This window comes from Benincasa hispida, chromosome 9, assembly GCF_009727055.1.
Source record: "Benincasa hispida cultivar B227 chromosome 9, ASM972705v1, whole genome shotgun sequence".
In the NCBI taxonomy this organism is placed as follows: Eukaryota; Viridiplantae; Streptophyta; class Magnoliopsida; order Cucurbitales; family Cucurbitaceae; genus Benincasa; species Benincasa hispida.
In genome coordinates, this window is record NC_052357.1 from 89659798 (window position 1) to 89673620 (window position 13823).

The 13823-nt window shown below is 31.2% G+C and overlaps 3 protein-coding genes across 6 annotated transcripts; 2 read left to right on the plus strand and 1 right to left on the minus strand.

Moving 5' to 3' along the window:
- The first annotated feature begins 2866 nt into the window (after nucleotides 1-2866).
- LOC120085299 (protein SRG1-like) lies at nucleotides 2867-8259 on the plus strand. Its single transcript, XM_039041215.1, has 4 exons — nucleotides 2867-3365; nucleotides 3464-3711; nucleotides 5149-5473; nucleotides 7938-8259. Exons 1-4 carry the CDS (start codon nucleotides 3108-3110, stop codon nucleotides 8193-8195), a joined length of 1089 nt encoding a protein of 362 aa, XP_038897143.1. The 5' UTR covers nucleotides 2867-3107; the 3' UTR covers nucleotides 8196-8259.
- Nucleotides 8260-8941: 682 nt separating this feature from the next.
- Nucleotides 8942-10462, plus strand: LOC120086010 (peptide methionine sulfoxide reductase B1, chloroplastic). 4 transcript variants are annotated; one of them, XM_039042387.1, is made up of 5 exons: nucleotides 8988-9420; nucleotides 9618-9753; nucleotides 9858-9923; nucleotides 10010-10207; nucleotides 10294-10462. In XM_039042387.1, the coding sequence occupies exons 1-5, from the start codon at nucleotides 9216-9218 to the stop codon at nucleotides 10319-10321; spliced, it is 633 nt and encodes a 210-aa protein (XP_038898315.1). In that variant the 5' UTR covers nucleotides 8988-9215; the 3' UTR covers nucleotides 10322-10462. The 4 variants fall into 4 exon arrangements, with proteins under 4 accessions (XP_038898317.1, XP_038898315.1, XP_038898318.1 ...); XM_039042388.1 differs by having other exon boundaries at nucleotides 9029-9420; nucleotides 9642-9753; XM_039042389.1 differs by lacking the exon at nucleotides 9858-9923 and having other exon boundaries at nucleotides 8942-9420.
- A 164-nt stretch (nucleotides 10463-10626) lies between these two features.
- Nucleotides 10627-12879, minus strand: LOC120086008 (putative pentatricopeptide repeat-containing protein At1g53330). The gene is given in 2 exon segments (XM_039042383.1): nucleotides 10627-12624; nucleotides 12627-12879. Coding segments are annotated over 2 exon segments (1431 nt in total). The 5' UTR covers nucleotides 12658-12879; the 3' UTR covers nucleotides 10627-11224.
- Nucleotides 12880-13823: the final 944 nt, after the last annotated feature.

Consider the following 13823-nt stretch of genomic DNA (forward strand, 5'->3'; position numbering starts at 1 on the left):
ATTTCGAACATAAATCGAGACTTAGAATTATGTGACAATGTCCTAAGATGATATAGTGATTTAAATTGTCAATTTATGTCTCTCTGCTACACTATTTTATATCTCAATTTCCATTAAAGAATGAAACATTTATGAAAATCTATGGTAATATTGTAATTTTCACAAGTGTAAGGATACTTTTAAAAACAAATGTAACAAAAAAGTGGGAGTGATAGTCGATTTGATTTTGTTGATTTTGAGGTCAACAAAAAACCAAGTCAAACTATAGTTTTGCAAAAAGAGATCCAAACTAAATAAACAATAAAACCAATTGATTGTTTTTTTGTTTGATTCTTGATTCTTAGTATTTTATTTTTTTTTCATTTTTTTAATTCCCACGTTATTTTGAATGGGTTCTTTTTGCTAATTTTAAATTAAAATTGAGTTTTGTTATTATTTATATATATATTGAAATTTGATATTTTGGCTTTCTTTTTTCTTGGCACTTATTTAAATAAAAAGCATACAATTGCCATAATAGTTGGTCTTTTTTTTTTTTTTTTTTTTTTTCTAAATAATGATATATGTGCACTATAATTATTAAGGGTGTTCAAAAAACCCAATGACCCGAAAAAACTGATCAATCCAACCCAATCGGTACGGTTTGGATTGGGTTGGGTTCAAATAAATGAAATTTTTAATGGTGGGTTGGTTCATAGGTTCACCTAATATAACTCGAACCAAACCGAACCAACCCGAATTTATTATTAACTTTAAAATATATTTTTATTACTTATAACACAATTATTTATACATATATTGATTTTAATTTTATTTAATTTCAATATTTTTTGAATAATTTATTCTTCAACAACTCTTAAAATAGTTTCTTTGCACTTTAAAAAGAAAATATTGAGGTTTTTTTTAAATATAAACAAATATTTAAAAAAGGTTTAGGGTTTAGGGTTTAGGGTTTTAGGGTTTAGGGTTTAGGGTTTAGGGTTTAGGGTTTAGGGTTTAGGGTTTAGGGTTTAGGGTTTAGGGTTTTAGGGTTTAGGGTTTAGGGTTTAGGGTTTAGGGTCTAGGGTTTTAGGGTTTAGGGTTTAGGGTTTAGGGTTTTGGAACTTTTTGCTATAAGGTGTAAATATTTTTGGGATTTTTCTATTTATAAGAATTTTCCGAAAATTTTCACTATATAAAGTGAAATTGAGTTGTTAATCTTAATTCAATATATGAAAATAATTAAATTAGATTTTTACATATTCACTTTTTGCTTCTTTTTAGAATAAAATTTTAAATAAATGACTCAATTAACCCGAACCAACCCAATCTAACCCAAATATTTCATGAGTGGGTTGAGTTGGGTTATTTTTTAATAAAAGTTATTTGGGTTGAAAAAATTTACTCGAACAATTGAGTTTGATCTAAAAAGTCTTTCAACACAATCCTCAACCCAACCACCCATGAACACCCTTAATAATTATTAAGAGTGTGTTTGATGCGTGACAAAAGTAGAGAGTTGAATTGAGTTGAGTTGGTAATTATTATTTGGAGAGTTAAATTGTCTATGTTTGTTTGCAGAGTTAGTTGAGTTGATAATTATTGTCTGTGTTTGTTGTGCAGCGTTGAGTTGAGTTGAGTTGGGGATCTGATGCAGTTTTTTTGTAAATGAGATTAGTTCTATTTTTTGTTTGTTTGTTTTTTATCTCATTCTTTTATTTTTTAGTTTTATGCTTTGCTATTGTTGATTAATCTTCAAATATACACGTATTTTCTCAAATCATTTATGACATAAACTGGACAATTTCAATTTTTTCTCAATTTGTAGAACATAATATAATTATTTTTCATATATTCTTTTCAAAAACTGTAATAATTCTAATTCTCTTCAATCGGTAAAACATATCAACAAAATATATTTCATATTGCTGCTCAATTAATTGATATATTGTATATTGTATGTATATATATTGAAGGAAATATCCCAATTACTAATTGGTATATTTATATGTATATATATTGAATCTTACGAACTTAACTTTATTATTTTACATATTGTACAGTTTATTTTTATATAATATGGATAGTATTGGAATTGAAATTGTACATAGGATAATTACCTTTCATTTGATTATGATGGTGAGAATGTGATGTAGTACAGTAACATTTTTTTATAAGATCACAAAAATAACACGAACCGACCGAACATGTGGCTATGTCCAAAAAAAATTCATAAAATATATGTTCTTTTCGATACTTATAATATTCGTGTCATAATACAAACACAAAAATTACATGTCATGACGTATGCAAAAGTTATCATTCTTTTCGACATGACAGTCCATTGTCCATTTGCTTTATCCAAAAGAATTATAAACAAAATACAAGGGTGCGGTCAGTCTACATGTTTCTTCCTAGTATACGAAGGCAGTACCTCTTTCGTGCGTGTTCTATTACTGCAAGGAAGCAAAGGTTTTAAAAAAATCAGATCGATCTAAATGGTAAACATGAGGGAAGAGAGAAAGAAATGAAAATAGAATCCAAATGTTTGACGATAAAAAAAAAAAAGAATCAGGATCCAAATGGCAAAGACGAGGGAAGAGAGAAAGAAATGAAAATAGAATCCAAAGCTTTGACGATAAAAAAAAAAATGACAAAATGGGGAATAGAAAAAAAATGAAAATATATTGATTTTTAGAGTTAGTTTTTAGGGGATAAAAAAGAAGAGTTCTGAGTGGGTAAAAAGTTTTAATAATCCATTGATTTTCTTTATGGGCTTAACAAACATAGGTAATAAATACCCATCCAACCCAATAACTCATATCCATTTATCAAACATCTCCTAAAATACTACGAGATGTCCCATGTTAGAATTCATTTTGAAGGGGATATACCTTCAGTTTTATTTTTTCCAAATACAAATCAAATCAAATCATTGGATCCATTGAATTGGTTTGATTTTTTGGTTTTTCCATGTTTCAAATTTTCGTTTCTTGTTGTACTCCTACCAAAAACTCCATAAATATACTCCAAATAAAAAAATCAAGATCAAAATCAGTTTGCTCATCAGTCATCACCTTCTTCACACAGAAATTCAGAAACCAATCCATCAGAAAACAAAAAAACACATGGCGGAGGAGAACAGCACAAACACATCAAGATACGGAAGTTCGATTCTGGTACCTAGCGTTCAAGAGTTAGCCAAACAGCCGATCACCGAAATTCCACCTCGATACATCCGCCCCGATCTCCTCCACCACGTCCCGATCGCCTCCGCCGCTTCCGAAATCCCCGTCATCGATATGTCGAACTTCCACTCCGATGCTACAATCGACTCCGAATTGGCTCGGCTTCATTCCGCCTGCAAAAACTGGGGATTCTTTCAGGTTATTGACGATCTCCTCTCTGTTTCTCTGTGTTTTATTAATCATACGAATCTGAAAATCGATCTGGATTGCTGAAATTTAGTTTGGCGGTGGTACAGTTGGTTAACCATGGGGTGAGCGATTCATTGATCGAGAAAATGAAAATCGAAACAAAGAAATTGTTCGATCTGCCGATTGAGGAGAAGAAAAAGCTATGGCAGAGAGAAGGAGATGTAGAAGGATTCGGACAAGCTTTTGTTGTAAGTGAAGAACAGAAACTGGATTGGTCTGACCTTTTCTTCATTGCTACATCGCCTTCACATCTCAGGAAACAGCGCTTATTTCAGAATCTCCCTCTCACTTTCCGGTTCTCTCTCTCTCCCTCCAAATTCTTTCCATTACAAACTTTAGTTCTTCGCTTTCTAAATTTTCAGTTGAGTTCCAATAAACTTTAAGCATCTAAAATTTTGTATTGATTTCTTCCCCTTAAATTAACATAATATAAAAGGATTTTTCAAAATGAAAAAATATATATATATTTTATGCTGTTACGTTATGTTTTTTTAGGTACAATAATGTTACGTTATTTTAATTTCATATTTTTATACCGGTGAAAATATGAGTAATATTTAGGTGCATTCTATGACATTAATCTTTATATATAAAAAGTAATTAAAATATCGAAATGAGTTTCACTTGAAACGACTTTCTTTCTTAGATATTAGAGGTTCAATTTCTCACTCTTGAAATTAGTGTACTAAAAAATAAAATATTTCAAAAAAGAAGTGAAAAAAATTTGTCACTTGATGATTGGACAATTTGATGAGATATCCAAAACATAGATGATGCACAAAATGCACTAAATATTTTAAAATATGTCACTATTTTTCCTTTTTAAAAAAATATTTAGGATGCACCTTAAAATTTTTCTTTAAAATATATGCCACTTTTTTTAATGAAAAAGAAAATTTTGATTTCTTAAAACTTACCTTGTATTAAGTGTTACTAAGAAGACATTTTAACTTTTGACATGGTATGAATTTAAATTTTGAACTAATAATTGTATCGATTTAAATTCTGAACTTTTATAATTGTATCAATTTACACTCCTTCATTATCTTCCGTTTAGAAAAACTTTATCAAACTTACAATTGTATCAATTAAAATCATCAATGCATTTACTCAAATCATCTATTTTGTAAAAGCGATATTTGAAAAAGCATATACATGTTTGAGATTTAATGCATGAATGGTCTTAAAAGATAATCATAATAAATGGTCTTAAAAGATAATCGTAATGAATGGTCTAAATTGATTGATTTACGAAAATTTATGATTTTAAGTAACTCAAATTATAAGTTTTTACATAAAAATGGTCAAACGAAATTTTAAAGAGAGTGTAAATCTGATACACTTATAAAAATTCATGGTTTAAATTTATATAATCATAAAAAAAAAAGGGTAAATCGATATTGATGACTAATTAGGGTGTTGTAATTTAACCAAATTTTTTGAAATAAAGAATAATATTGTAATTTAAGCATTTCAACTCAATTATAAAAATTCATGGTTTAAATTTATATAATCATATCGATATTAATGACTAATTAGGGTGTTGTAATTTAACCAAATTTTTTGAAACAAAGAATAATATTGTAATTTAAGCATTTCAAACTTAATTAGAAGCGAGAATCAAATAGAAGTTAACTAGGCTTGGTTGGTAATAAAACTGGATAACAAAATAACGAAATTTAAAGGTTGAAATAATATTTATTAAAGAAAAAACCAAATGATTATATTGCAGAAAGACATTGGAGGATTACTCGGCGGAGGTGAAGGATCTGGCGGCGGCGATTTTTGAGGGAGTCGAGAAAGTGTTGGGAATTAAAAAGGGAGAGTTGAAGGAAATGTTCAAGGACGGTAATCAATCGATGAGGATGAACTACTACCCACGGTGCCCGGAGCCGGAGAAGGCGATCGGACTGACGCCTCATTCCGACGCGGTGGGGCTCACGATTCTGCTGCAAATCAACGAAGTGGAAGGTCTGAAGATCAAGAAGGACGGGAATTGGATTCCCGTTATGCCCCTCCCAAATGCGTTCGTCGTCAACGTCGGTGACATCATGGAGGTAATTTCACACTCATCATTTTAATTTCCAAAACTATAATATTGAAAAAGATTTTCCATCTAAGTTCTCTATTTTGGTCTGAAGTTTGTTTTCTTGTAATTTCAATAAATCTTAAATTTAGTCTTCAATGCTAGTTAAATGGTTGTAACTTTCTTTAATTTTTTTTTGTTTAAATACTACTTTGGTCCCTGTATTTTTAGTTTTGGTTCATTTTGGTCCTATATTTAACGTTCATTTTAATCTTTATACATTTAACCTTGGTTTATTTTGGTCTCAATACTTTCAAAATATATTTTGGTCCTTATACTTTCAACTTTGATTCATTTTGATTCTTAAACTTTTAAAAATTTATTTTGATTCCCTAAAAATGAAAGGACCAAAGTGGTCACTGTTTGAAAGTACAAAGATCAAATTGAACATTTTGGAAGTATATAGACCAAAATGAACAAAAGTTGAAAGTATAAGAACTAAAATAAACATTTTAAAAATATAAGAATCAAAATGAACTAAAACAAAAAAAAAAAATATAGGAATCAAAATAGTATATAGACTTTTTTTTTTTTTTTAACAAATTACGAAAATTAGACAATTAAAAATATAAAGATTAAAATTGATCCAATCTCGAAAGTGTGGAGCTAAAATGGCGTTTTAACATTTTTTTTTAATATGACATGTTTTAAAACAAAAATCTCTCTTGGCTAGACAAACAAAGGCCTCTTCTTCAAAAAAAGAAAAATAAATAAATTGATAAACAAAGACAAAATCGTGTTTTTAAACATTTAATGGATGTTGATGTCTTGGTGTAGTGAAAAGGAGGCTGTCGTTTTGTTGGGTACGATTTCCACCCAATTAAATATAATAGTACGTTTTAGAGTGGTTTTAAATTTATTAAAATTATATTTGTCATGAAATATATTTTTAATCATTTAAAATTAATTGTTGATAATATAAAAAATATATTTAAAAATATAAAATTAGATATTAAATTAATTTTGATTGATTATAAAACTTGTTTCAAAATAATCTTAAATATAACAAAAGTGATCTTAACAATTTCAAAATTACTTCAAAATAGGGGCCTTTTTAAATATAAAAAATATTTAAAAATATTTAAATTTTATAACAAAAAGTTTTCATAGTATAAAATGTAAATATTTTTTTTGGATGTTTCTATTTATAAAAATTTTCCTTCAAATATGCACATAGCCTCTTGCTTTGAAAATTGGATTTCTTTAAAATTACGATATATTTTTAATATATTTTGAAAATTTTATATTAATAATAAGTTTTAAAACTTGAAATATTAAAAAAAATCCTTTAGCTATGGTTTAAATCACACATAATCAAGTGTTAAAATGTTGTCATTTTAGTACTTTTTGTTACTTTTAAATGTTGAAATTTAGTCAATTTGTTTTCAATAGTTCTTAAAAATAGTTCAGGCTATTAGTTCGTTTTTTTAAAAAAGAAATTAGTCGCTATTAGCATTATAATGTATTTTATTGTATAAATATTAACTTTCAAAGACTAAATTTAAGATTTATTGAGATTACGAAGACTAAATTTAAGATTAATTGAAAATATATTGACTAAAATTGAATAATTAAAAATGCATAAACTAAAATATAATGGAATCTAAAGTACGAAGACCAAATTGACATTTTAACCAAGTTAAAATTTTATTTTAAGTAAATTTCAAGATCAATTAGTATTTTGTTTTTTTCTTTTAAGTTCGATATACCTTACCATTTTGAGTATAATAGATTTAAAATTTAAAAAAGTGTCCAATATATTTGAGATTAATTAGATATAAATATGAAAATTAAAAATTTTATTAGCAAATAATTGCTAATTGAATGACTTATTAGATATCATATTGTAAACATAATATTAGATACTTTTTAAAAGTTGAAGAGTCTATATTGGATTTAATGTTAAACTTGTAAGATAACATGTATTTTATGTCATGTTTTAAACCTCCAAAATGTTTATTTTGCTTTATTTTTTAAAAATAAGTATTTTAATCTTTGACTTAATGCTACAATTAATTATACTTTTAATGTAATTTTATCAACATGACTAGAACTCATCTAGCATGAATTTATTCGCTTGACTTGGGAGATTCATATCCTCATATCCCACATTTGTCATATTAAAAAAAAAAAAAAGAAAAAAAATATTTTTTATTCCTAAATTTTGAGTTTTCAATATACTCAATTTATGTTAATTACTAACAGAAAGTTGACGTGACCTTATTTATTTATTTATTTTAGTTTCCCCTCACTTCCAACTTTCTCCTTCTCCGTCCATGGCTGCCACCTCACCACTATTTTTTCTCCCTTCTTTTGTTTTCTTTCCCCTTCCCCTTTTTTATTATAATTAAGGGGAGGGGTTGATGTTTCCAGTTTGGCAAATTTTGTATACTAGTTTTCAATCTTGTTTGATCTCATATTTGTAAATACGGCAGATGGTAACAAATGGGGAATACAAAAGCATAGAGCATTGCGCAACGGTGAACTCAAAGAGTGAAAGGTTATCCATAGCAACCTTCAACAATCCAAGTATGGAGAAAGAAATAAGGCCAATACCATCCCTCATCACACCTCATTCCCCTCCTTTGTTTAAAACTTTGACATATCAAGAGTTTGTGAAGGGCCTTTTCACTCAAAAATTAGACGGAAAATCTTACCTTGACGCTATGCGAATTCACTATCTTCCTACCTAAAGTCGTTTTTCGAATGGGAGTTGTATAAGATTGAATAAGATATATTTGCTTGTTTCGATCTTAAGTTCCTAAAGTCTCGATTGAATGTAAATTGTCCTAGATGGAAAATTTTACCTCAATGTTCTATGAACTCGTTATCTTTTCTACCTAATCATCCGAATCTAAAATCGAATAATATATTTAAAGTTGAGTGTTTGGACTTTGAAGTACAATCCACACTGGATTACATGTTTTTTTGTTTACTTCGAGTATTAGATCTATAAACTAATATTATACAAATAAATAAGTAAAATAGGTCATATTTTGATTTCTAAACTTTCAACTGATACAACGTACTCACTCTTCTCTTTATTGAAGCTCCTTTAAATAATCATTTAATTTCTTTTAAATTTCATTTTAAAAATTAATTATATAAACACAACTTCCACCTATATCCCTTGTTCTATTATACATTTTTAGAACCATCAAAACAAAAAAATAGTTCGTAATTTTTTTTTTTTGAAATATGGCATTTACAGATAAAATTATTTGTAAAAAATTATTAAAAATGAGCACAATATAATCAAAATGGACAGGTGGATTAGATCCAGTTTATAGATATAATTGAAACCTACCATTCGTGTATTTTTTATAATTTAATCAAATGAAGGTCGTACATTCAATATGGATATGGAACCATCATGATCATGCAACTTCAAGGAAATAAACATTGTAAAAGAAAAAAAAAAAAAACCCTCCAAGGAAATAAACGTGGCCAACACAAAACCACTTCAGCTAAGGCAGGGCAAATTCTCATCCACCCACTCAAATACTCCCCAACTCTCAACACCCAATTAATCCTTTCCAATCCAACCATCCAGATTCCATCAATCAGCTTTGACACTCCATCATGCGGCTGAGATTGCAGAATCTTCATTTCTCTATCTGTCTTGTTCAGTACAGTAGCTTACCCTCCCCCCACGGGCCTCCGCTGCTGAGTACTTGTACTGGAATGGAAAGCAAAAGCCCAAGTTCATTTTAATGTCAGCAATGGCTGCCAGAAGTTTGAATTCATCGATTCTTCCAACTGGGTTTATAAGTTCTTCAAAAACCCAACAAAATTTCAAGTTTCTTTCTTTATCTTCTCCTCCAAGTTTCGGTTCACCCAAAAACAAAAAGCTTTCATCATCTTCTGTCCGTGTAATGGGCTCTTCCTCCTCTTCCCAGAGACCAGATGGCATCCAAGGTTTTTCCTTTCCTTTCTACTTATGATTTACCTAATCTTACTCAATGAAAATGAATTAATGTTGGAATCGAACTATATATGATAAAATGAATTCAAGTAAGGATTATCAATGGCATAGCACAAGAAAATTTACACCGAGTGAGAGAATTTCTCTTACCAATTTGATGCTGTGAATGTCTTGATATTGAACATTGAAGAAGCTCAGTTGCCTGTTGGTGCAGAGGCTGGCACCGTGGATTACAAATCTCTAAGCGATGATGAATGGAAGAAGCGGCTCACAGGCGAGCAGTTCTATATTACTCGTCAGAAGGGAACTGAGAGAGCTTTTACCGGGTATACTTCAACAAATATCTTCAACATAAGACGCCAGAGAAACATTATGATCTATAATTTGATCACAATTCTGTTTCTTTGTTAACTTTTCACTTCAATTTCAGTGAGTATTGGAACACCAAAACGCCAGGGATATACCACTGTATATGTTGCAACACACCTCTTTTTGAGTAAATATTTTGGCTCTTTTAGTAACTTCTGTCTGCTGCTGGTTTTTCATAGAACTTCCAATAATATGTAATGTTCTCTCTTTCAGATCATCAACTAAATTCGACAGTGGAACTGGTTGGCCATCATATTACCAGCCCGTTGGTGATAATGTCAAATCCAAGCTAGACCTGTCCATCATTTTCATGCCTCGGGAGGAAGTTCTTTGTGCTGTTTGTGATGCTCATCTGGGCCATGTATTTGATGATGGACCACCGCCAACTGGGAAACGTTATTGCATCAATAGGTACGTTGATGTTCCTGGCTCATTATGCTTGCGTGTTTAACTGCTACTGATTGTCAGAACTGACTTGTGTATGAAACTTTCTGCAGTGCTGCGTTGAAATTGAAACCAAAGTGATGGTGAAGATGTTACCATGCCTGCCTGCAAATTCTGTAACTGAAACCCATACTCATTACATGTTTGTGCTCATAAATTGAGGATTATTGCGAGATGTGTACATGGTTATTGTGCTGAATGAAAATAATTGTACCTCCCGTATATTTGTTCGACATGCTTGATCCCATCTTGAGTAATTGTTCCAGATATACTGCAACTTGGCAGGACACGAGCTGAAGCAAGTATCTGGACAAATTGGGTGTGAGCCCTGATAGAATAGGATCCTTCATAGCTACTTCTTTTATACTTATATTCTTAGGGATGTTTAGTCTGCCAACTTCATAAGTTGGTGTTAAATAACTCAAGTTCAATAGTAAACACTATTAAAAATTGCATATTTATTGAGGAATTTCATCCCAAATATAAACTTCCTAATTCCATCATATTAACTCCAGACTTCATAACTCAATTAAGTGACCCAAATACTCCCTTAACAAATACAGCCATCGCAGATACTTTTGACTATTGTCGATTAGATCGAAGAGTTCCTGATAACAAAAAATAGATGTCTTTTTAAGGGATAAAGCTCTCTCATTTACTAACTAGAAAGATCTGCTCAGAGCATGGTGCTATAGTCGGTCAAATATAGCATGGAGAGAGAACTAGGATCCTTAGGGGTCATCACTCTCTATCTCCTAGTTCATACAAAACATGGATAGTAAGTTTGTTCTGGCTCATTGAAAATCAATTTCATGGAAGTGTTGTAAATCTACGACATCTCGTCTTTGAGATGCCCAGACTAAGGAGAAGGAGATGAAAGTTGAGTTTCAAGGACAAGAAGTCCATACTGGTAGATAGGATAGGACAAACAAGAATTTAAACATGGATATCATAAGATTATCCCCTGATAACGCTGTGAAATTGTTAACTAATCAATGAGTCAATTAAGTTGGAGGATTCTGATAGCTTCTCCTTGCAAACAAAAGCAACAATTCTAGCCCATGTATCCACATTCATGCGATTTCCTCTTCCAAGACTGTTTATAACCATCCACAACAGCTCCATATTGCATTCCTGGCACAATCTGTCGACGAGTTTGTTTATGCTTTCAGAATGAGGGACATAACCCTTGAAGATCATCTCATCCAGTATGGAAGTTGCTTCCTTTAACTGCATCATTTCACACAGTCCATCAAAAAGTGTCCTGTATGATACCACATCTGGAGGGCAACCTCGTCTTGGCATATCTTCAAGCAAGTCCATTGCTTTATCCCATTTCCCCTCCTTGCATAACCCTCCAATGATTATATTGAAACTGATCACATCTGGCTTACACCCTTTGTCGATCATCTCATCCAAAATTCTTTGTGCAGATTCGAGATCATTATCTTTACAATGCCCATTGATCATGGCATTGTAGGTAACGGTATCGGGTTTGCACCTGTTCTCTCCCATTTCTCCTAAAATGTCAGAAGCTTCTTCTTTCCTACCATGTTTGAAGAGCGCACTGATCAATGTAGAATAAATTGCCGAGTCCAATTTTACCTTGTTTGTCACCATCTCCTCCTTTAGCTTGAAAGCCAAATTCAATTCTCCAACCCCACATAATCCTTTGATCAAAGTAGCATATATTGACGCATTAGGTTTAATCATGTACACCCTCACCATATCCTCTTTCAATCTCAATGCTTCTTTCAACTTAGAATTCAGAGAAAGCCCATAAATCATCGTCCCAAAAGTAACCACATTCGGTTTTACGCCTCTCTTTTGCATTTCATCGAACACATACCATACAGCATCCAAATCCCCCCATAAACAAGCAGCATTAATCAAAATATTAAAAGTACAAGCATCAGGGGAGCCATAGTTAACAATGCCCACAAAAACTTCCGCCATTTTCTCAAACTCCCGGCACTTCAACAATGCATCCAACAAAGAATTTGCAGATTTCACCGTCCGCTTGCAACGGAATGATGGAATTTTATCGAACACTTGGAAGGCACGGTCAGGGAGGCGGGCTCGGCCATAGAACGAAATGACATTACAGAAAATAACCTCGTGAGGAGCAAAACGAGTCTCTTGCTTGAGCTGGTTGAGGATTTCTTCCATTTCATCGAACATTTTGGCACGTCCGAGCTTGGAGATGATGAGATCGTAGGAAAGTAAAGAGTAACGGAAGGGTTTTGGGGGTTTTGGAGAGCTGGGATTAGGGTTTAAGAAGAGTTGAAAAGCAAGTTTTGGGTCCTTTTGGAGACGGAGAAGTGAAGACAATCGAAAGGGAGAAATTGGTTTGTGGGTCTTCATGTGGATGCAGTTGGTTTTTGTTGGCCAGTACAGTGCCTTGATTTATCATTCATCGACTGAGAACAAAGAGAATTTGGGTAAAAATGGCGGAAAGGGATTGTGAATGGTTGAGACCGCGAGAAAGGCACAGAGCCGCCATTGCTGTATCCAAACGAAATGATCAAAGGAAGCTCGAAGCTTAGTTTCTTCCTTCCGATGGTTTTTAGCGGTTTTCTTTCAAATCCAGTTCGCAATATTTTGACGGCACGTATTTGTGCATCCCAATCAAATTCTAACCCATGGTAAATAATCTTTTAAAAAAATATTTTTTTTTGTGTGTAAGAAAAGATGATATATATATATATATAATTAAGTGTAGTATAGGTTGTACCTAATTACATGTTATCTTATTTTTATTTTTTTAATACAACAACAATTTTTGAATAAAACAAATCTTATTTCGAGTGAAGAAAGTCATACCAATCATCTAAACTCACTTTGATACACATTATTTTTCTTTTATCTTTCAAGAGTGACAATCTTGAATTGGCAAAACTAGCATAATTTGATTGACTTCGAAATTTGTGCTTCGAATCATATCCTTAGTTGCACTAAAAAGAATCTTAATTTAAAAAAAAAAAAAAAAAATCAATTTTTAGCATATTTTTGACATGTCTATATTTATGTTAATATTTTCACGTCCATGAATCAATATAAACAAAAACATTTTAGTTTGTTTGTTGATTTAAATATATAATTTTATTATTATTATTATTTTCTACCTTGGGATGTTGTTTTTTGTTTTTTTAACTTCAATATTTTCAAAGTTGTAATATTATTATTGAACTTTCGTAACCGTTTCAAATTACTAAATGAATAGTGTTGAATGAGAAATTTTGGACCAATCACAAGTCACCATGTCATTTGCTAAATTAACGACGAATTTCTAAATCATTGACTTTGGGTCCAATTAGAAATTGACACATGTCCCGAATTGAATTGAAGATAAGTTTCGATGACTTCACGCGGATGAATCAGATGGGATTAAATTGGTCCAATTTGATATTACTATTTGGGCTTAAAATCCAAACGATAAAAAAAAAAAAAAAAAAAAAAGTTGAATTGGACCAAAATTCCAAATCAAGCCCAAAATCAACTAATTGGGTCCAAGGGTCAGGCCCATGGATCAACCAACCCCACGAAGCCTATCTGAAAACTCTATAAATAGAGAAGTTCTCTT